We start from the raw sequence: 24,136 nt of genomic DNA on the forward strand, positions 1-24,136 counted from the left end.
CGGCTAGTAGGATTTAGCCTTTATGAGACACAAAATACTTAAACATAAAGATCAGTTGAACATAGGTAAAAAATAATTTTGAAATTCTTCCCTCAAGTTCAGGATAGCTGTAGTATTACTCTTTGTACTTATAATAGATGGTGATTAAGAAAAACTCTTTTTACCAATCTTCTATTTTAGATGAATTGAAGCTTATTGACTGGGAGAAGGATACTGATTCCACTGATCAGTGTGATGGGTCAGAAAAAGAGGACAGCTCAGTAGAGATATCAGACTCAGACTCCTGCACAAATCTGCCTGTCAAAGAGGAGAGTGATGAGCTTTGTAAGGTGAGAAACTGTTCCAAGTTTAAGAAAAAAAGCTGCTGCTATAATTATGGAATGTATTCATATTTGTTTGCATTTGATTTGAGGCAGTGTGAGGATTTTGCTTACCGTATCTTTTCAGAAGGAATTCTGTACACAAGAATTTCAAGGCATTTTCTTTGACTGCCAAACCTCAAAACCAAGCAGTGCCCCTCACACAGAGCTTGGTAGTGTGGTCACTGGATCACAGGCTGACTGAGGTGGGAAGGCACCTCTGTAGAATGCCTAATCAAACCCCCCTACTCACATTTGGGCAGCTGAAGCTGGCTGTTCAGGGCTGTGTCGGGTTTCGTTTTGAGTATTTCCAAGAGCAGAGACTCCACAACTTCTCTGGGTAACATGTGCCAGTGCTTGGTTACCCTTGCAGTGAAGCAACTTGTTCTTATATTAAAATTGAATTTCTTGTATGTCAACGTGTGTGCAGAAGGTCATCAGGTGGGCGAGTTTCTCACCAGAGATGATCATCTGGACTTTGGACTGTCCCTGGCTGCTTGTGACAAGCTGGTGCCCTAATTTCCTGTAGTGTGGTGGGTGAGAGACAATTTCCTATTTCTCTTTAGTACTTTGCGACTGTGACTATCTAAAAACCCAGGTGTTGGGAATAGAGCTTGATGGGGTAAAGGACTACATGTAGGACACTCTTTTCAATGATGAGGATTGCAGAGCTCCAGAAAGGGAAAAAGCAGTGAGAACGGAATATTACTGGCTAAGATATGGTAGCTTTTTTTTTTTTTTTTTACTGCAGAAAATGTAAGTTTATTTCTAAAGAAGCATTCTGTGTCAACCATAGATGTTTATTTAGTATCTTACAATGAACTGACCTGTGTGAAAAGACACATGATGATGGTACCGTAGGCCAAAGTAACATTTGAAATGGGCTGCGTGGGGCCACTGTCCCTGGACATGTTCAAACAAAGACTGGACGTGGTGCTTAGTGCCGTGGTCTAGTTGATGTGGTGGTGGTGTTTGTTCAGAGGTTGGATTCGATGATCTCAGAGGTCTTTTCCAACCTAACTGACTCTGTCGCTCTGTGATTTACCCTCTCTCCAGAGCTGGGGGCTGGTGCCGCACCAGGGAGCCCAGCGCCGGCAGCGCTCCCCGAATGTGGCGGAGAAGCCCCAGCCGGGGCGGGCAGAGCGGAGGGGCCGGGCTGTGACCCCCAGTGGGGCAGCCGGGGAAGGGGCAGCCCCGGCCTGGCAGCCGGGAAACACGGGCCGGAGGAGGTGCGGGTGTGGGAGCGGCGGGAGCAGATCCACCGGGGATCGGTGCTGCAGCAGCCCGGCAGAGGGCACCGCAGGCCCGGGAACCTCGGCCGGTGGGGCCACAGGCCGGGCTGTTAGCGAAGCGGATTAAAGCCTTATTGAAACTCGTTTATGTATCGATTCTGTATTAAAATGCTCGCGAGTGAGTGTGACAGGGAGTCCTGCTCATACAGGAGAGAAAGCAGCCTCCAGTTTCCCAGGAGTGAGCCCCATGGCAGAGTGCTGCTGCCTTGCTGGGGCCAGAGGGTGGGACGGTGGCTCTGTCCGTGTCCCCTCACCACGAAAAGGACATTGAGGGGCTGGAGCGAGTCCAGGGAAGGGCAGCGGAGCACAAGTGTGATGAGGAGCGGCTGAGAGAGCTGGGGGTGTTCAGTCTGAAGAACTGGAGGCTCAGTGCAGACCTCATCACTCTCTACAACCACCTGAAAGGAGGCTGTAGCCAGGTGGGCTCAGACTCTACTCCCTTGAGGACGACAGGTGAGGGGACAAAAGAAATCAGCCTCCAGCTGTGCCAAGGGAGGCTCAGGTTGGACACCAGAAAGGATTTATTCACAGAAAGTGATCAGACATTGGAAGGGGCTGCCCAGGAAGGTGGTGGAGTCACCATCCCTGAAGGTGTTTAAGGAAAAACTGGATGTGCCACTTAGTGCCGTGGTCTAGTTGAACATGGTTTTGATCTTGGAGTCTTTTCCAATCTAATTGCTTCCGTGATTCTGTGAAGCAGTGGGTCTGGCTGTGGCAACATGTGTGAACTGGCACTGGTCAGGTTCTTGTGGGTGTCAGTCCCACTCTAGCATCTGTAGCTCAGAGTTCAGCAAGTTTTCAAGTTTTGAAGAACTTATTTTATATAGCCTAAGTCTCGGGCTGCAGCATCAGAAGAGGCTGCATGGTCTGCATAAAGCTGTGAAAACAGAATTGAGATTTATGCAAGTGGTAAAAGTTGTCCTGTTTTTATTACACCAGCATGACTTATCCCAGTGTACATGGAAAGCTGGATAAATGTTATGAGACACATTCATGTTAATGACGCTCATGAGAGGGGTTTTTGGGATGCAACCGTACTGTAATAAAAAGTTTTTAAATCTAACCAGAATTAGTTATGCTAGTACAAAAGATGTGGGTACATTGGGAAACTGAGATTGTCCCTACAGATTTCCTCTTTCCCCGTCCCAGCTGGAGTGCCACACTGTGGGAATTTTGCTGGGTGGTCACCCTCACCAGAAAACTTTCTTCTGGGAATTCAGTTTATGCAGGAGGGTAAATCCCCAGTGATTGCTCTGCCTGCTGCAGTCATTGTTTTGCTTTGCTTGGGATATGCTGTTTTCCAAGGAAAAAACTGCTAGAATAGAACTGCAGGCAAGCAGAGAGGTTTCCAAGAGAGAATAGAAAGGCACTATTCTCTATAGGAGGTCATTTGCTGTATGAGTATTCTTTAAAAAGGCCTGTTAATTTTGTGGCCTAGTTCATGGTGAGGGAAGGGGAAAAAAAGCCAAATGTTGATATATCATCATTTTTGTGGTATTTACTAAATATCTAGAATCTAATGGAGTGTGTGGATAATCAAAAGACCATGAAATTTCTTTTACGCCACTTCAAAATATGCCAAATACCAAGAGGTTCTGGAGGTTTAGGATTACTGCCAAAATATCTTTATGGTAGTATTTACTCTTGGTAGGAGTGTATTATGTTTCTACTGGGAAATCTCTTCCCCTATTCCCTTATATACTAATATATCTAATTTAAAAATTACTTCTATTCGATGATATTAACTGCATAGAAAAGCTTCACGTATTGTTTTGGTTGGAAGATAAGACTCTTGCTTATCTCTAGGCTGTAAAGCTGCAGTCATGACTCAGTTTATGTTCCAAGTCCCTGTGCTGTGTCTTTCCTATCAACTATCCACTTCTGATGTGTAAAGATGCTTGATAGAGGATAATGAGGAAGGCAAGTTGAAGCTGGCCTTATGGTAACAGCTAATTTTTGTCTTCAGAATTTTTGAAGGAAGCATGTGCAAGATATGACAGGACCACACTTTCCTTTAGCTATTTTTAGGGGATGAGGGAGTTATTTTATGTTAGCTTTCATTTGACCTATAAGTGGTTGAATTTTTGCTTAAGATGATGCAGGACTAAGATCTAACAAGGTGACCCCAGATGTTTCTATTCTTACAGTTCCTTGATTTCCAGTTACCAGTGGTGGATACCTAGGGGAACTTTTTTCTTGGAGAACATGGTACTAAAATAAAGACTAACCATTAATGATAATTTTTCAGCATACATGTTTCCCCAAAGAGTGCCATGTAATCACTTCAAAATTGAAAAACTCCCTATTTTTATGCACTGGTAGTGACTACTTTTTGCCAAACTTGTCTAGAGACTTTTTGTCTTATGAGCTGAAGTTCCATATTTTGTAAGAACTGCTTATCTATGAATTTTTTAAGCTTATAAATATTTAAATGCTAGGAATTAAATGAAAATGTGTGCTCCTATAGCTAAATTCCTCTCTCTTTCCACACTGCCTCTGAAACTGGGAACTTTCTCTGGCTCTGTGCACCGAGTGGCATCCTCTTCCCCATTTGAACCCTTCCTCAAAACACTTAATCCCTTCCTCAAAACACTTAATCCCTTAAAGTAGGCCAGCATTTGTATGGAGTATATAATTTTGGTGTCTTACGAGAGTATGGTCTTCTCTTTGTGCCACTTGATCAGTTTCTGATGGGTACCCAGATTTGCTTGCTTGACATGGGGAGCAAGTGAGGTTTATCCCAGAATGGTTTGAGGAATTAGTCTTATGTATTTGCTATGTAGCATAAATAAAGCTTAACTGGTAACAGCAGGTCCTTTTTATTTGCACAGCACACTAATAAGTTCAGTAGACACTTTCCTGCTGATCTTCTGGTTTGAGTGAAAATTTATCAGAGTCACATGGTTAAGAGCTTGTTCCCTTTGAATCTTAGAACCATAGAATGGTTTGGCTTGGAAGGATAATTAAAGATCATCCCGTTTCAAACCCTTGACATAGGCATAACAATCTTTCACTAGACCAGGTTGCTCAAAGCTCCATCCAGCCTGGCCTTGAACACTTCCAGAGGTGGTACACCCACAACTTCTCTACGCAACTTTTTCCAGTGTCTGACCACCATCACAGTAAAGATTTTCTCCCTAATATCTAATCTATAGATCTATAGGTGCCCTGATTCAATTTAAAGCCATTCCCCCTTGCCCTGTCGCTCTAAGACCTTGTTAAGAAGTCCCTCTCCAGCTCTCTCATAGGCACCTGCTAGGGACTGGAATACATAGAGAGTGGTAATATCCACAAACTATTATGCTGAATGAAGACAGACAACTGAAAAAGAGATTTGCCATGTGTTATGTGTTCCAAAACTCTTTAATAAATCCCTGCCGCGTTCTCAGCCCTCTATTGTGCTGCAATCTCTGTGCCCTCACAGTAGATGATCTGATGTGATACCGAATAATGTGCAAAAGCTATTTTAATGTTGTGCAAAAGGTTTATTTTGGGGTTTTCCCTGAGTGAAGAACACATTATTTTAGAAGTCCTTCCAGCATGGATATATGTAGGTCTGTGTCTTTTACCTGAGGCCTTCTGATCTTCCAAATTAAGGTTCATTCAGTTGTTTAGTTCGTGGATTTATTACTGTCTTAACCTGGGTCTTAAAAAAAAAGCCCTCAAAACAAATTCTGTCTTTCTGTGGCATTACACTGGGGAGATTCAACTTAATGAAATTCTGAAGAGGTCACTTAAAAGATGATCAGGCCAAGATTTGCTGTTATTTCTGGACTTGCTTTTGTGTCCTGGCTTTCTTGATCCATTATAATGGTAATTATAACTAACATTGGCTTGGTAATTAGAAATGAGTCTAGAACTATTGTTGTGTAACAGAATTTAAAACAGGTTATCTCAAGGCAGGGAATCATTATTATGGCAAATGGAATTTGTGTCATCCTGTCAGACTGATGACTTGACATGGATAAAGGGTGATGATATGACTGTGTTATTGCAAGCACTTACTTTTGTCAGTTCACTACTGAAGGAAGTGTATTAGAGTATATACAAAATACTCACAAGCTTCCAATTTTTTCTAAATGTGTAATTTATGGAATAATTCAGGTTGGAAACAATTTCCAGATCTCTCCAGTTCAACCTTCACAAGACAGTCTCAGTTACAAGGTCAGACCAGGTTAGGGCTTTATCTAGTTGAATCCTGGAAAACTTGAATGATGAAAACAGCATAACCTATCTGGGCAGCATCCTTCTCCCTTCCCTGTCTCTCTCCTTCTTGTCTTTCCAAAAACAGGAACCTTATATTTCTGGGTGGAACTGGGGTCTTCAGCTGTGGGCCTTTTAGGCAAGACCTACAGGTCAGCAGATTACAAGTCAGTAGTGGTACAGAAACAGACACCTTTGCATTCATGCCTGCAAAGTGAAAGGATTTATACTTGAATGACCAGACAAAACTGAACCTGTGCACCATCTGCTTTCTGCTGTATCCTGGCTGCAGGGATGTCTCTGCATTTTCTGATACAGGAATCAAGCCTTGAAGCTTTTTTCCTTAGTCACAGACTTGTCCTCTCAACTTTCTGTTTCCATGATTTGGTCGGATTATCAGAATAGGAAATAGGATGTTTCTGGGTGCACTATAGCTATTTGTTTTACAACTAGCTTTTTTTTTCAGTCTGTAGTTAAAAAATGACCCCATTAAGTTTAAAACAGGACTGATGACACTAGTTCAGCTAATACCTAAGTGGCTCAGCTATTCCTTGCTTTGATGGTTTACATTACCTTGGGACTATTTTTTTTTTTTATAGTTCTGGGACACAGGGGTTCAAATATCAGTGTGGCTGAATTAGTTCATGATCTTCCTCAAGGACAGAGTTATATGAGTGTCTTGATACACATTAGGTGTGTTTTTGGTGGTGTAAAAATGCCTGAAGTCTGTGATTCCCATTTTGAAGGAAGCATCTTTGATCAGTTTTCATACATACAGGTGCTTTTGTAGGTGATTCCACAGTGTCACTGAGGTAGCTGTGCTTCTTTGTGCCTAGTTTGTGGAATTTCTGGATGACTTAGTTAATAAGCTTAGCAGAGATTTCTGTGTACCACATTCTGGATGTATGAAATCTGATGGATCATGGCACATATGACAGTGACATAAACAGACTTTAGACCTTGCTGCCTTGAGCTGTCATTCCCAGAGTGTATTTTTATGTTGTTTGAAGCACCAGGCAGTTTGTGAATGCTAATCCAACCCCTCTGCTTTGTTTAACTTAAGGCTTCAGCTGAGCCCCGTATTCTTTCTTACACAGCTCTGGAGAGCAACAACTTTAAGTGCAGCTGACAGCATTGCTATCTTGGCATCCATGTATTGAATGCCCCTCTCTTTGTGGTCTTCCCACATCCTCCCCAAGTTTGCCTGGTGTTTTAAACAAGATTCAAGAGGCCTGTGTTAGTTTTCCTGCAGCTGCATGCCACACAAGGCATCTGCATTTCCTCAGGTCTGGCACCTCTCTGAGGCATGGCTCTTGACAGCACCACAGAGGATCTTCAGGAGTAACGGGGAGAAGCAAAGCAGTATATGCCTGCCCTGTCAGAGCCTTGACCTCCATCTAAAGAGATGAAGCAAAGAAAGAGGGTCTCCTGTTGGCAGATTGCCTGGTGCTGCAGCAGAAGAGGCTATAGGGATGAGCGGGGCATGCACTGCTGGGAGTGCAGTGCTCTCCTTTGAAAGGAGAGAGAGAATAAAGCCAGAGGAATTAACAACATTAATAGAAAGTTAAAGGCTTTTGTCTTGCTGGTTTACTCACCTCTGATGAGGCTTTCTGTTGTTTGCATTATGGATAATTTGCTAATAGTTTTGTGTTCTGCAAAGGATCATGAGTGCAAATCAAAACTGCTGAGTTTTGATTTGTCTGACTTTGTCTTCCAAACTGTCTCAGGAGTCTTCAGGATAGATTGGAGAAGAGATTGATTTTAATTTGTTGGAAATTAATTTTGAAGAAATGGTGGAAGAGAACTATACTGGGATACATAGGACCAGTCTTAATAATTTCTCTTTCTTATAAATGTGCTTTCTAAACACTATAGTTCTGGAAGGAGACCTGAATAGAGTAGATTGGCTAATGGCTTGAATTCTCTAAAAGCCTTTGGTTCAGTCTTTGTTGAGGGCTGTCACGGTGCTTTAAAAATAATTTTATTGTCTTTTAGTGGCTGGTTCTATCACCATTTTGTTAGTTCATGGCATCAGGAGAGGGACCTAATTTATTGGAGAAAGTAAAGTTTTCTTTTACCACCCAGGATGTTTGTTGCAACTAGTTGTGGAAAAAAAAGCACTGCATGTCATTTCAAGGTTCCTAGTGCAGTTGCAGCTTCCATCTTTTCACAAGTGAATTTTAATGGTGTTGAGGTTTGTGGCAGCAGTATAAGAAAAGCATGCATATGTCTGTCTCAAAAAAAAAAAAAAGCATGTGTAATACTGCCTTTAAAATGCCTTTTAATTGAAAATAAGACACGTAAATGTCCAAGGTAATCCAATTCTTGGTAGAACAAGTAAAGCATGAAGTGTACCAAAATCATCCAACTATCCTTGTATTTAGGCTTCCCTTTCTAATGAGTTCCTTGTCAATTTTCACCAAAATAGAAAAGTTCCTTTTGTAGTAAGTGTTGGTGTGTAGCACCTCTTTGTAGAATCTACTGTGAAGATCTAGTAATAAATTTAGAATATCTTAGAAAACACAGGAAGACCGAAGCTTAGAAGGAATTCTAAACTAACCTCAGGGTTATTAAAAACCCCTGAGGTTTTTCCCAGTGTTTCTCTTAAATGGATGACACTCCTGTGTATCTCTCTTTAATAAATGAAGCTCCCTCCATATCTATATATGGAAGAAGGCAGTTATGTGGGGTTTTGTTTTGTGGTTGATCTGGGTTTTTTTTTTTTAAATCATGGCACTGTATCTTTAGCTTGTAAAGAATGCAGTTTGATGGTAAGGTATGGAGAACATGAACTTTGTTCCTGGCTCCCACTGCAGTGTGGAAGTGTGTTGGATAGATAAGAGAGGGGCAGAACAAATGGAATAAAACTGAGACTATGTGTAATAGAACTTGAGAAATTTGGAGGTATGAAATGTTGTTAGGTGAGGGGTTGACTTTCTTGGGAACAATAAGAAGGGACTGGGATGGTATGAAAATGTAATGCCTCTCATATCCAGTTTGTCAGGGTCTGTGTCATGTTCTGTGATAAGCAGTTTCTGTACAAATGTCTGAATCATCTGTAGATGACAGTTCAGATTTACAGTTCTTTTGTTATCAGGACACTCATATTCCAGACTAACAACCCTGGTGACTGATTAACCCTTTCTGTGGAGATGGTCTCCAACTCCATAGCTGTAATATGTTAAAGTATGTTAAAGAGGATTTTGCCTGCTCTGTAGGAATCTATTAGCACATTCTTGTGTATAGGCCAGCTACTCCATCCTTTTTTATCCTCCTTAGGATAACATTATTTGCCTTCAGACGAGGGAGGGCAACAGCCTTGACTACTTGCTGGTTTTATCTTTGTCCTCAATCTCTCTGGAAATATGCTATGAAATTGTTACTTCATATGATATCTTTCCCACTACTCACAACTGCAGCCGAGCTTTGTTGTTCCAGCTTCCTGGACACATGGAGAAGCTGTTGCACATGGCTGTTGATTCACTGCTCAGTCCCAGCACAGTGGCATTCTTTTTGACTCAGTCCCAGTTGTTCTCCTCCCACTCTGTCTCCTCTTCTCAGCGCAGTCACTATTTCATTCTCTTGTCCCCATTCACCTTCTCCTGGCCATTGTTTGGTGTCAGTTCACTGGTCCTGTCTTGCCTAATGCAACATTTTAGTCCTGTGCCACCAAGCACTCTCATCTGGTTGCAAGTCTTTAGAAACAACGATTGCTGCAAACTTGTTGCTGTTTTGCAGACACCTTGACAACTTCCTATGCATGGGAAAGGGAACATTAAAGCTGAGTGAGAAAACCAGACTAGAACTGTCTGCTTGTGAAGGCAGACAAAATGGGCAGAGCAGCTTCGTCCTGACCTAAATAGTCAGGTATGAGAAGGGTTGAGGTTTGTTCTGGGTTTTAAGTACTCTGAAAGGCTTCTAAAAACACCACAACTTTAAGAATACCTTAAGCTTACACACAAACTGTACTTGTGGATAGTAGCTTTGGCCTTTCCATTCATAAGAAAAAAGGTGCAGTGGAACTCAAAAAGCTTCAGAGCAAGTTGGTAGGAGCAAAACGTTGTAGAGAATAGAAATCTTCAACCTCATAAAGAGATTGTTATGGAGAGGGCATGAAAGAAACCCATGCCTCATAAATAGATAAGAAGTAAACTGAATGACTGGGCGCTGTCTCGTGCTAAGACGCATCGAGTGAAACTAGAAGGTTGATTCAGCATTAAAATGGAGTTCATTCATCCAGTTGATATGAGCTGCTGAATTCCTTGTCACAGAATGACACAGATGCTGAAAGATTACGTGGGTTCAAGACTAACTGGACAAACCCAAGAAAGACAAGGCAAATCTGTTAAGAATTAAATACAAAGATCTTGCCTCTAATTGTAGCCACAAACTGGAATCAGGAAGACTCCTCTGTAGCAGCCCTGCTCCATGCTTGTCCTGTTTTAAACTCTTCCCTAAACATCTGACATTAATCATAGCTGGAGACAAAAGTAGGGGGATAGAATGGTCCTTGGTAGACTCCCCTACAGCTACTCCCATGTTTGTCTGCTGTGGGCTTTTCAGCGGGTATAATTTTTGTCCTTTTTACCACCACCACCCTCGGTGCTTTCTTTGCAAAGCAATTGAGAAGTCACATACTAAAAGACAATGTTGCAAATGAGTCTCCACTTGGTCAGTGCAGTGGATACCCTTTGTAGCTGTAGTTCTCTACCACCTGCTGCTTTGCGTGGCTTCTGCAGGGTGTTCTTTCACGTAGCCTAGTTTATGCTTACCTCATGTTTTTAATAAAGCTTTCTTTACAGACATAGGGAAGGAGAGGAGCTTTTGAGACAGCATGGATTTTTTAGAGGGTGATGGCTCTAGCCAAACTTGTCTAGAAAAGAGTTTAGCTTCCCTGGGGCGAGTGTCACAGACTAAAGTTTCTTTGATTTGCTTGATTAGGTGAGGGAGAAGTGCGAAGGTAAGTCTGGGCTTTTTTGTTTATGGTTCGGTGGTTTTTTTTTTATTTTATTTTTTATTTAAGTCTTTAATTTTTATGGCTAACTGGAAAAGCACTATGTTGGGTTTTTTTAAAACATAAACATTTGTTGAACTACATTGAAGCATCATGAAAGTAAAAAAAAATAATTGGTCTTGCCAAGTTGCAGATCTGGTATGTTCCAGTAATAATGTGATTTGTCTAGGATATGAAACACTTCAGTATCTTTTAGAATGGGAAAACAGTATAACTACTTGTATAAAAAGAATAAATAAATAAACATCCCAGTCTAATAGTGTATTATCTTAAAGGCAGAATGTGAAAAAGGACCTTTTATTTGTGGCAGTTGCAGATAAAGCATCATGTTGCCTTTTGGCAAGTTCTTTGCAGACTTGTACAGAGAAAAGGATTAATATTATGGATAATAATGCAACAGTTTTATATAGTTGCTTGTAAAATCACATTATATAGCTGTTACCAGGACACATTACAGAAGCTGTGACTTACTTGCTCCTCTTTTATGGAACTCAACAGATTAATCCTTATAATGTGAGATATTTGTGGTGTGTTGGAAGGATATAAGAGTTTCTGTATGGTGTTCGGTTACTGGTTAAAAAAGGAAGGGCCAAAACATTTCTTCAGACTAAGAAACTGTCATCAGCCTCAGTCTGTAGTAACTGGAGGAGGAGAAGAAGAGAAAGAGATATATTTTCTCCTGAATAGTTTATGGGTGGAATGGTGGATTAAAAAATATCAGGTTCAGTAGACTTTTTGAAGGGTGCAAAATTTAGGACAAGGAAATAAAATAGGACATAATTGCCATTCTCATTGCTAAAAAGCAATGAGCCAGACAATAGATAAGACAGTCAGTTTGAACAACAACAAAACCAATGTTTTTACATGAAATAAATCTGAAACAAACGCCAGGAGGGTGATTATTCCTCTGTACATAGTAACCTTTATATGCACTTGAGTCTAGTTTTCCTTTGCAAACAGTAGAGCTAGGTTTATTCCTTACATTATTTTTGACTTGTGGCTTACGTTATTTACAATTTAAAGATTCTGTGATGCTTTTCTCATCTGAAAAAGCATTTCATTGTTAAAAACTTTCCACTAACCACAGCAGTTGTAGAGGAAAAAGATAGTTAAGTGGGCATCAAAACAGGGCAGATAATTCTGTTTTTTCTTTTTGCATGGCTTTACAATTTTAGATAAATGATATCCATGCATATTTATGGCTTCTCAAATCTAATTGACTCAGAGGAAAAATCTGTGGCAAAATCTCTGGTTTGGTTTCTTCAGTGTTTTAAAAAAAAAGAAGAAAGAAAACCTGAATGTATCAATCACTCTTGTTGATAATGAAGATGCTGAGTTAGTTCATCACTTTAATAACTCTAAGTGATAAATATTTCACATATCTCCTTAATGGATCATCCTTGTGGCTACTGGGTATAAATTTTTAAGTTATAATAGTTCATTTTGTTGGGAGGTAAGTAGAAGTAATCATAATTTGGGAAATAATGGCAAGTAAATAATGGAAATATAATGGAAAGGAAAACTAGGACATAATTTTATATAGGATTGGAATGGAATATAACTTCTGTGCCACGTTTCTGTGGTACAACTCACTTTTTGAAGGCGAGAATGACAGATTTGAGGGGGAGGAGTTGCACTATGTTATTATAAAGTACCCAGTGTAATTTTTTGTTGTGTGTATAACTTTGCAGCTACTTTGAGCATTTCTGCATTTTAATGCAGAAGTTGCTTGTGACTTCAAAAATTTGGTTGTGAAGAATCAAAACTTTTTACATCCTCTGTGTGTGAGTTGCAGGGTTTTCAAATACTAGTCAGCTGTTAATTGCCATCAATTAATTTCTAAGGATTTTGGAAAGTGGCGGTGGAAGTTTTCCCTCTGCCTTGCATGCTCCAGATGCTCTGAACAGTCAGAAGTAATAATGTAGACAATAGTCATTCGCCTTTGACACAGTCATGATCCTTGTCGTCATCATGGAGCTGAAAAAGTAAGGCTGCTGGTGATATAATGTGTGGTGGTTTATTTTCACATTTTGAGCAGGGAGGGATGATTAAGAGACCGCTGAATGCTAATTTCTGTTGCTTTGTTACCATGCATTTTAAGTGGAAGAACAACAAATGGATTTAATTTTTATAAGACTTGCAGCCAGTAATTGTAAAAATTCTCCATCTGCTTATTAGCAGCACTAGCTCTGCTTTTGAAAAGAAGAAAGATGCTTGTGTTTTCCAGATCTGGAATGAACTGGAATGAATGAATGAAATGTTCTGAAGGAGATCCCCAAGTGCTGGTAGTATTGTAAGGTTGAACTGCAAGAAAAATATCTTTCAATGTATTTTTTTTTGATCAGCACTGTGACTCTTTAAAAATGCACTTCATTGCTTAGCCTCATTATGTGCCACAGATTCATTGAACAGAGGTTGCCACTTCTTTTTGTACATTTTGGTGCAGTTCTCAGCATAATACTCATATCTTTTCTGAGACTTCTTTAGATGTTGCAGCAATAATAAACCACAATGACTTAATCAGAAATCTATGGCTGATGACCTACCTGTGGTCCCATCCAGTGACTTTCTTTGCTGACATCAAAAACATTAATTAGAATATAAGAAATTCTACAATATTACCAGAATTGCGCAGAGTTCAGTTTTAAAGTGATTGGATTTTTTTCTAGAGAAAATTCTAATTACCTAGTAATTCAGATTATGCTCCCTTGGAAAGTTTTAGAGTTGCAGGTCACCTCACTCCTCAGGAGTGTATCAGGGAAGAAGCATCCACTTGCTTTGCGCTTCTTTGCTTTTTACACCTCACATAGGCCACTGTCCCAGATAGGATGCTGAGTTCAACAAGTCTCTGGCCTGACTTGTTCTTGCTGTTCTCACTTGCTTATTCCTTCATCTCCACAATTTTTTAATTGCTGCTTTATTGTGTGTTTAAGTCCTCAGCTTCCAGAGCCTTGTTAACATGTTATCTTATGTGGCATTATGCCAGTGTTGATGGGATTAAAGCAAAATAAAGTCCTGGTTTGCTGTTTGCATCTAAAATGAGCAGCAAATCTGATTTATTATTTCTGTTTAGTGAAACTGAAGCTTTGTACCTGGTGCTTCAATCTCTCTGGCAGGCGTTAGTCCTAGCCTCTGCAGTTTCTAGCAAGAATAGTGTTTTAATTCCTGCTACGTGAAACTAGACTAATTGCATCCGTAGAAATCTAAACAAACAATGCTGGAAAAAGTTACAAAGGAATTCTTTTGTTTGGTTTTATGAGCTTAACTATGTAGTGTTGGAAAGAGAAGAAACTGTACTGTGGAAAATCAATACTTGCTAAAACTCTGAAAGACCACACAGATGACCAACTAAGGCAAACTAGTCCATAATAAAGCAGAAACATAAGATCAAAGTGAAGAAGGTGATAATTATGGACATAAAGAATTAGCAGTAAATAAGGATGAAATTAAGACTGAAGACACCAATTTGACATTTTACTTAAGTAAGATGTGATGTGTGTGTTTAACATTGTGAAGCTGTAGAATCCAGAAGCCTGATGGGTTGTATCATTTTGTTTCTGTGGTTAAAATGTGGTCACTACTACAGGTGTGTATGTTTATTTTTAGAAAAATACCTCAACCTGCACTAGCTTTTGAAAAAGAAAATGCACACATCAACCCTAAGCTGTAATTGGTAAAAATAAGCATCTAGAAATATCTTGCCATATTTAGCTGGCAAGGAGCATCACCTCCTTTCCTACAAACAGTAATAATTTCTATTTAATAAATTGAAAGGTCTTGAGTTTTGTATACATAGTTAGGTGCAATTTGTTTGCCTCAGTCTGTATTTATTGTAACCACAGATGACATAAATCCTGTTGTGTTGCCCTGTAGGTAGCATGACATTTTTTCCTTTCTCTCTCTCATTTTCTGTGCATTTCATCTGGTAATAAGTAATTTCCAGACCAAAGTGTTGTGAGGACTGACAGATCGGGTGTCATAAAAAAGCAATAGAAATAAAATGCTTCTAGTTTAAATGTTGCAGAAGCTGAAATGCAACACCAGCCTAACTGTGGCATTATCCTGGATTTACTCACCTATGGATTTGATTGTATCTGTCATGTGCTACCGCACTTCCTGCTGCTCTGAAGTCATGTTTTTGTGTTGCTTCTGCACTTAACGACTCACTCTTGTTATGGATATGTCCTAGATTCTTTTCTCTGACCCTCCAAATGGGTATTTTAACTATGTTTAAAAAGGGGTGAGGAGAAAGTAGGCAAGCGTGTTAGATTGTCAGGTTCTGCAACATTACAGACAATAAGTGCTCTTCGCTTTGCTATTAGCAAATGACCCAACTCTCAAATTAGTAACTTGGCATGCTAACGGAACTACATGATATTTCTTTGCTTTTTCAGTATCTGAGTCTTGCTTACACTTCTTTTTAAGGAGGATGACCCATCTGATAGTCGTCCTTCATTTAAAGTGACAGTGTTGTATTTAAGAAAATAAAAGTATCCCTCTTGCCTGCATTTTTTTCCTACCTGGTGGGTATGTAACTAGCTGTAGTTGTGTGCTGTTGTGGTTGCTCCTTTCATATATTTATGTACATAGTTGAATATGGTTAGAGATGGCTCAGGATTCAGCTGTACTTTGAAAATGGGATTTTACCATTAAACTTGTGGATAGGTGGAGTTTTCTTTTGTATGTTAAATAAAACATAACATGCTTCAGTTGAAAGTTTTAATTCAAACAGTATATACCAAAGTCAGGCAATGCGTTACTCTAATTTTGGTCCTGGTGCAGCTAATTGCATGCAATCACTTGAGATTTCCTAAATTGCAAATGAAAATATGACAGAACTTCATGTTCCAGAGAGATGAGGTGGTTTAGGGGAGAGAGGGGGGCAATGGATGACCTTGGTGGCTTTTGTGGTCAGCTACAAAACATGAGGACTTTTTGCTTTATCTTTTAATTGTTAGAGATCCCAGCCAATTGTTGTATCATCTCCCATTCACAGATCTGAAGGGTGTAAGAACAGACGATTTTAGTGAATACACACTTTAATAATTGACTAAAAAATGAATCTCACCCTTTTTGAGCGAACAGTCCTGTTCATTTGCTTAGAGGCTGTAAACCACACTGGGTGTTAGGAGGACGAGTAGCCTGCATGATTGCGGTAAGTGTGTCACATCCTGCCCTCAACTTTGCCCTCCTTGGAGGCTCTGGCAGTCTCTCTGTGGTTTGCCCACTAGCCAGCTGGGAGTGGCTCGAGAAAACTTCTCTAACCTGTGGATCTGGTTCTCGAGCAAACTTTCAGACTTAACAGTATCTTGATGCTCCTTGCCAAACCCAATTAGGAGAGAGGCAAGGGTAATGGGGCAGGCTTTCAAAGCTTCACGGAAGACTCATCCGTAATTTTGTGACAAATTTAATTGTGTGTGTTCAAAGCATGTAGTATGAGGATTGCTGCAGGGCTTTTTCCTCCTTGACAACCCAGTCAACTCCTTTGTAAACATGAGACTACCAAAGAGCTTCCCTCTTCTGTGAAAATCTTCCCCCCATCTCTGCTGCAGAAGTAGTGTTTCGAGCTGTGTTTGGAGGGGAATGGGCAGGCAGCTGCTTTGACATTAGAAATGTACAGTGTGAATGCCAGCACATCTTTGTTAAGTAAATATTAACTTCTCCTTCCATTAGGATTCTTAAAGATAACTATCAAGTCAAGGCATGTCACTGGAAATGTGTGTATCGTTTGAATTCCCTGTCCTTTTTGTCATCAGCAATCATTGTATTTCTTATTTGAATGCCGTTTCTTCCTGTAACTTGCCAAACTCTGAATTTACTTTCTCTGCTACTTGTGCCTTCTTGGATCTGGAGTCTGACCATAAAAAGATGACATTAGAAACTGAGTCCACTGTTTTTTCTTTTGCTCTGTAAAAATTTTCGCTTATACATGGTTGTGTCAAAATATTGTATATTGTTTATAGGGAGCTTTTAAGTTACTCATTCTTCAAGTAGTTCCATTCTCTGCTTTGTCCTGATTAGCATTTGTGGTTTTATCACATGTGAATGTGCTCTTGATATATCCCACATTAAGGCAAAAGAAAATGGTGTAAGAATTTTTTTTTAATCTCTCTAGACTTTTTTTTTGAATTTTAGGATGCAGTTACTCAGAAAATGGCATTTTGAGCATCAGGAAATTATATGCAGAAAACATAATCACTTGAGGTCTTCATGATTTTTTTTCAACCTTGGGGAATTTAAGCATGATTCTTTTTCCTACTGTTACAGTATTGAAGTTAATACTGTTTTAATTTGAAAGGCATAAGTAGAGTTCTGAGTGGAAGAAAAGGTGCTTTGAAACAGTCCTCTGTGATACTGAACAGGGACTCCAGAAAGGGCCTAATTGCTTCCTATGCAAGTTTTCCCATCTCTTTGATTAGCAGATGCTTTATGTCTATATTTGTAAGTGTGTAATAGTCAAGGTGAAAAATAATCAGTGCAACTTTCACATACAACACAGGCTCAGGATGTTGGAAGGACTGGCCAGAGATGTGGATTGTCTGCTAGATGCATGTCTTTTTAGAGAATCTGTAACTAGGGAGAAATGTTGTCATCTCTCAGCTGATGGATGAAGGGTTGTGGAACACGGGATAAGATATTAACTGATGCAGCTTTTCAGGTTTGCACTGAAATGGTGGAAGCAGCAGGGGCTGTCCAGGTAGGGAGAAGTTTTGTCTTGCCATCTCCTTAGATGTTCCTTTAATGGGATGGACTGGGTGTTTTGCTGAGGATGTGTGTGCAGAAGGTAATGGGGATGAAATTGGATCCATGTTCCTGTTGTCATGAGTGATGGCCTGGCTGTAAAGCATTACTGGAGGCTTGTGCCATCAGGATGCTGCTGTGCTTGCTGGTGGCAGGTACAGGCCCTGAAGAGGTGGCTGTGGGAGAGTCTCCTCAGCAGGTGTGCGTGAGCTGGTTTTGATCCCGCACCGACAAGTGTCAAGTGTCTTGATCAGTCACTGAAGAGGAGACTAGGGTGTCAGTGAGATAAGAGGTGACCAGCAAGAAGAAGGAAAATGACTTGAGGCCTGGCTTTGGAGAGAAAGAGGGGTAGTCTGGGAGGGAGGAAATGCAGAAAAGGGAAGTAATAGCAATATGGTGTGTGGAGGAAGCACATAGAGTTCATGGTTCCTTAAGTTTATTTTGCCTGTTCTCCTTCTACTTATGTGCTTGTCATCTCGTGACAAGGTGTTAGCACAATCCTTTGGTGAGTGGCATAACTGTGTCACCAATCGTCCCCTATAGGCTTGGGGTGCCTGCTGTGCTGCCTCTGGGCGAGGGCTGGGCAAGGGGGTGAGTCAGGGGCAGCCCTGGCAACGCAGGTGCTGTCTGCCCTCACTGCCTGGCTGAGTGCTGCGCTGGAATTTTCCAGGTAGGGCACAGATAGAGGTGAGAGGAGAGCGCGTGGGACGGGATTTGGACAGGGAAGGGCTCGTCCTGGGGAGAACTACCTGTATGCCAAGCCTCTGGTACGTAAGGGAGCACCAGTAATAAATAAACAAATAAATCAGGGGGAAAATGCAGCAGATACAATAAAAAACTTCTAATGCTGCCTTTGCATTTTATTACCTTTTCATTACCATTTTCCTTTATTAATTTGAAACATGCACTGACTTTTTTTTTTCTCTCCCTCTCCAGCATGGATTTCAACACATACTTGTGCGGGTGCCAAGAACACTGTGTTCTGTTAAGTCACGGGGTGACGTCGGGCGCTGGCCGCCCGCCAACCTGGGTCAAGTTCATTCAAATAAGTTTCAGCGGCGGCCCTTGCTGCCCCAGCCCCGACAGTCCTGCCTTCGCATGGTAGATGGCTCTCTTGTGTTAGTTTTCCAGAGAGCTTGGGATTTCATGGCTTTAAATTGTACAGGCTTTTGGATTTTCCGTAAGGTTTGCAGAAGGATTAACAAAAAAAAAAAAAAAAAAAAAAAAAAAGGCAAAAAAAAAAAAAAGCTTGACCTCGCATGAATCTGTGAGCAGAGAAAAGGAGATGGCCATGGGTTTACTGAGCAGAACAAGGTCTGCAAGTTGGAGCATGTGTTCCTCTGCCCACTGATTTTTATTATGTCTTTTTTTTTTTTTTTTTTTTACTCCTGTCCTTGGATGGCTTTTAATCATGATGTAAAGACTTTGTGTCTTTAAAGCAGGAGCTACTCTTGAGTTTCCAGTGACAATATTGTTTATGACAGAAATAGATGAACAAAGTGTGTAAAAGTGGCAATGGCTGTGCTAGATTAATCACTTCCCTTTCCTCCAGGATTTTGTATTTTACTCTCTTAGCTCTGGAACTTTGAACTCCACTTAAAAATGCTTTAAGCAAAGAAATCTCTTGGTCAGGGTGAGCTTCCCATGTACAGGATTATCCCATGTCATGGTGTTAAAAAAATCAGACCAGTTTTCTCAGTCTCTTTATTCCAGCTTCCCTTTCAAGGGACTGTGTTGTTGCTACTTTGCATAGCAGCATATTTTTCCTTCCTGTAACCCTACCAGAAATCACACTAGATCCCCTCCCCTTCACTTCCAGTAACTGCTCAGTGAGCAATAATTTTGGAACTACTGGCAAAATAAGAGTCTTTGACAAGCTTCTAACATCCTTACAACAGGACAGCATTTATAACACCAGAGACATCACTAACTGGTCTCTAAGACAGCTGTTGATATTTTAGTATTTAATGAGAAACCCATTCTTCCTGTTTGCTTCTGGGATATATATTTTTAATTAAGAATGAGGTCTCTGGGAAAACTTGGTGTTTCCAGAGAGAGCTGATTGGTTTTAAAGAGAATAGAGAAGTGAATTTGCAGGTCATGATTTAGATCTGTTTTCACCGTCTCTCGTTTGGACAGATTAGCCATTTTATTTTTATTCTTTTTAGCTGTGCACCAAGTTTCTGAGTCTTGGCTCACTTGATATTTGGCTTTTAGGGGAGAGAAACATAGTAGTGTCAGGTTCCCATGATTCAACACCCACTCCTGAAACACCCACTCCTGAGTTACCTGTTGGTGCTTGCTGGCTTATCTTCTCTGTGTGGGAGAGTGGAGGATGATCAGATTTGTGTTCATCACTAGGTGTCACTCACTTGCAATTACTTAAAGTACATTTCAGGGCAAAATTAAAAGGAACAAGAAACTCTCTTGCTTCCTACCTCACCCAGTTTGGCGGGGGGGGGAGGGGGGAAGAAAATGGTGTGAAATCTGGAAAAGAATATTTTCTCATCCTCCTTTCCCATAAAACTATTGTATGTGGTGTTTTGTAATTTTATTGCTTTAAGCGTGTCTTAGTATGTTGGCTTTTTTTCTTGTATAGTTCTGTTGATGCAACTTAATGTTTTCTTGTATATTTTCAATTGTCTTTCTGCTCCCTTATTAAGTGTGTAAAAAATTGAAGAATAGCAGATAGCATGTAAAAGATATGGAAATCTAGCTCAAGGGAGGTGCAGTGATGTAACTACAGGATCATTTGAGAGAATGCTTGGAAAAAAATGAGATGACAGGACTCAAAATTGTTCCTGGAACTTGACCGCTGAGCTGTGTTGGGCAAAGGATGCTGATTAAAAACTGTGCACATATAAAGATGATTTATCTTTGTGTTATTTAACAAATTATGTGGAATGTGATGCCTCAGCTGGGTCCTGGTCAGCCTTCTCTTTCATCAAATGATTAGTGTGGGGAATGTATGTTCAGTTGTTGAAATATAGAATATTTCAAAATTCTAACACCAGTGCTGAATAAATAAAAGTGAGGGAGAGGAGGAAGGTTAAACAGTGAAACTCAATAGATTTGTTCAGCGCACACCAAATGCTTTAAGTATTTTATTCCAGAGGAAGATTATTCAGAGAGCGTACAAGTGTTCATGTGGATAGCTGGAAACTTTATTGGCAAGGATGACAAATTTCTTTTCCTGTATCTCTCACCCTTCCCCTGTATTTTTTCCCTTGAAATGGGATGTGTATTTTATTCAGCCTGGTTCTGTCATTTAGGTTTAGGAGCTGGGACTGCTGTGGATTAGAATGTTTTGCAGGCCATGCCTTCCCTTCTTTGTGTCCAAGTGAACTAGGTCTGGATTGTGTCTGTCTCCTTAGGAAATTGAATCTCATGGAGGATCTTGAGGCAGTAGTTGCTGGGCAAGGTTCTCTAAAGGGCTTCAGTGGCGTTAAATGTGGACTTGGAGTGTTGGTAAAAAAATATGGTGAAACACCACAGCTTGTCTATTGTGCATTTCTTTTTCATCCTCTCTCCTGTGTAACCAGAAGCATTAGTTCAAAAGGTATAACTATATATAGAAATCACCTTCCCCCACCCTGTCTTATACTAGAATAGTAGAGGCTACTTGAGATCACCTACTTCTCTGAGAAAGGTGACCTAAGCCAAGGGAAACCCCTTCTAGACAAAAGTCATTATTCCTGCAAACCTGCAATGATGATTTGCTGAAAGTAACAATAATAGAGCAAATCTGCTGTGTGGATATCCATAGAAGCTACGTGCTAACTGTATAAACACATAAATCTCTTAAGCTTTGTGTCAGACCCTGTGTTTACAATGTCTTTGTTCATATTTAGGCCCTAAAACCAGCATGAATTTCTTATGACAGCTGAGAAGAAAACACGCAGCCTCCACTGATACCTGCACAGATATGACAGAACTCTTAATCATAAGATTTAGTTTCCCTTCGCGAAGATTATAGGTTGAGATTCATCTCCTTGTTCTATCTTGGATTACTAAGTGTTTGTGGCTGTGTGTCACTGTATTTATCTAGTCCACATGCTGTATTGAATTTAACTGAGAGTGTGTTTGAATGAATAAAGTAGCATAATTTCCTTCCCTTCCCCTGAAGGAGAGGTGGGTTTCTTTTAAAGTATGGCAGCTATTATGACTAACTATATAATTACACCTTTAATCAGACTAAACTATTTTAGATACACAGTAGCCCCATTTGGCCCCTCAGTGTTGAACTGAAAACCCTCTAAAGATGCATAGTATGGCTCATAGTCATCATCGTCACCTTTAATCACTCAGCATATTAAAGCCACTGTGCAGGAATGTACATGGCTATGTGATTTACTTTTGGGGGTGGTGATGAGGACAGAGAAGAGATACATTTTACAGAAAATTCCTTTTTCTCATTCTGAATCTGCAAGGACACTACTGTATGTCTCTTCTTACTGCCTCTGATCATTTTGCCAGCATTCGGTGGATTTCTTCTACTGTTGTATTGAGCTTGAAGGTGAATGTGGCTCTGATAATGTGGGGAGAAGTTTTTTAGTCTCTCTGGGCTCCTGAAGGTACTGATGGGTGTGGAAAGCAAGTGGTTCAATGCACAGTTCAGAGGCATGGCCTCCAGCTAGCTTCTCTGTCTGAACAATGAGCGAGGTGTCGTCCCCACAGCTCTTCAAATACACAGCATGGCTGCTGGGTGTTCCACTTTCTGCAAGCTAAATGCAGGTCTCTAATTTCTGGTGTATTGGGAGTCATCCTTTATATAAGAAAATATATAGTTTTTTCATTCACACATTCCACCTCTGGTGTTAATTCTGTGACTTTAATAAAGCCCAATAAGTGCTATTTCTTGCAGACCTTAATTATACTAGCATTCATTTTTAAAAGAAATCTTTTGCTCTAGTTGCAATACAGTTGCTTCCAATATTTACTTCAGTTGTGTTTCATGTTTTGTCTGATATGGTTTTGTTTTTGTTTGTTTTTTGGTGGTTTTTTTTTATGTAAAGAGGAAGATTAGAGGAGAAAAGGGAGGAGCAGATGCCACATAATGAAGGGATACCACCAGAAGGGCAGTTCTGTCAAATGCAGCCAGATACATGGATTGTACAAGGTGGCGCACATGGTTTATTGTTGTTGTCATTTCTGAAACTAACATAAGCTAGTTTCAGGCTAAAATATTACATTTTGTAGGGAGAAGGCTTGAAAATGGCTCAGAATGCTATTTAATAAGGTTAAAAAGAACTTAGAGTTGTGCTGTGATCTCACATGGGAAAGCCCAAAGTTCAGAAGTGAGCAGACCTGTGGCTCCAAGAAACACACGTGCACCTGGCAGAGTTCTCAGTCTTAATTATGCAGGGTCTATTTTACTTCACCATGAGTGAAGAATTCTGAGCATCATGTTTGCAAAAGGGATCATGACAAGGCTAGAGTTCATTGCCTCTTACTGCATGTTTTCTCACAGCTTACTGGGTATACACAAATATTGCATAGGGATGCTGGTACAACACTAAGATAAGGGCAACAAATTAAAGCAAACATAAGAAATGGGAGAGCCTTTGTAAAGATGTGCAGACAACTCATTCAGCACAACTGTTGATGGCTTGGCCTTGAGCTCAGTTGGTGGAGCTGCTGCTGCCTGGCTGCCAAGATAATGTGTGTGATGTAATTGTGCCAAGCCCATACTATCACAGTATTACAGCAGAGCTGTCTGTGAACTGGGCGCATTCCCAGTTACATGCAGGTACAGTAACAAGGTAAATGGGAAAGTTTTGCCAATACTGTATATATGTAGAGTTACAGCTTGAAGTGGGTGTTTTGTGGCAAAAAGAGCAATGTGTCTTTTGCTGAGCAGGTAGAGAACAAAGTCTTTGCTCAGTGCCAATTTTATCTCTTTTACTAAATGACCCTACAAGGATGCCCCTCTCCCTTAGCTGCAGAGGAGCATTGCAAGCTGCATAGGAAAGACTAAAAACTCATCCAGCTCACTGCCCTGTCTGTGCTTGTGGCCAGAGGCCCACAATGTGGACACTGGGTATAAGCATAGGTTAAGCTGAAAGGATTAACTGGCCAAATAAGAATGCCAGTTGCTTTGTTGCTGGTTGAATATGAAATAATCCCTGATCTTCAGTGGAAACTAGATATTTGAATGCTAGAAAGTTCTGAGTGTTTTTTGTTCTTTTGGTTTTTTTGCTTGGAGACATATTCTTAAGATACTTATATAGTCCTAAACTGAGCCTGTTTATGTGGTTGCATGCAATTTCTTTATGCAACCTTCACAAGCCCTTCCTGCTTTCCGAAGTTTTTGGAACAGTTAGTTAATTCTAACTCTCCATCTTCCTCTTTGACTGAAATTTGCAATTTCCTTTCGAGAAACAACTTCCTATTGAGTACTAACTTATCTGACCACTTTGATGTATTTGAAGTATTTTTTGAAGTCCTGAAGGCATTGCAAAATCCAGTGTTGTCTTCACAGCTTGATTTTCTGTGCTGTCTGAATTGAGGAAGTACAGAAGTGGTTA

General features: G+C 40.3%; 1 protein-coding gene across 2 annotated transcripts in view; it reads left to right on the forward strand.

The window, feature by feature from the left end:
• Window positions 1–24,136, forward strand: part of SPIDR (scaffold protein involved in DNA repair) — a 196,647-nt gene that overhangs the window by 12,085 nt on the left and 160,426 nt on the right. For both annotated transcript variants that reach the window (XR_008436331.1, XM_053973781.1), the window contains exon 5: window positions 181–329. Coding sequence is in view for 1 of the 2 variants with exons in the window: in XM_053973781.1 (XP_053829756.1) it covers window positions 181–329 (149 nt within the window). In the remaining variant the exon portion in view is untranslated. The remainder of the gene's footprint in view (window positions 1–180; window positions 330–24,136) is intronic.

This window comes from Vidua macroura, chromosome 1 (assembly GCF_024509145.1).
Source record: "Vidua macroura isolate BioBank_ID:100142 chromosome 1, ASM2450914v1, whole genome shotgun sequence".
In the NCBI taxonomy this organism is placed as follows: Eukaryota; Metazoa; Chordata; class Aves; order Passeriformes; family Viduidae; genus Vidua; species Vidua macroura.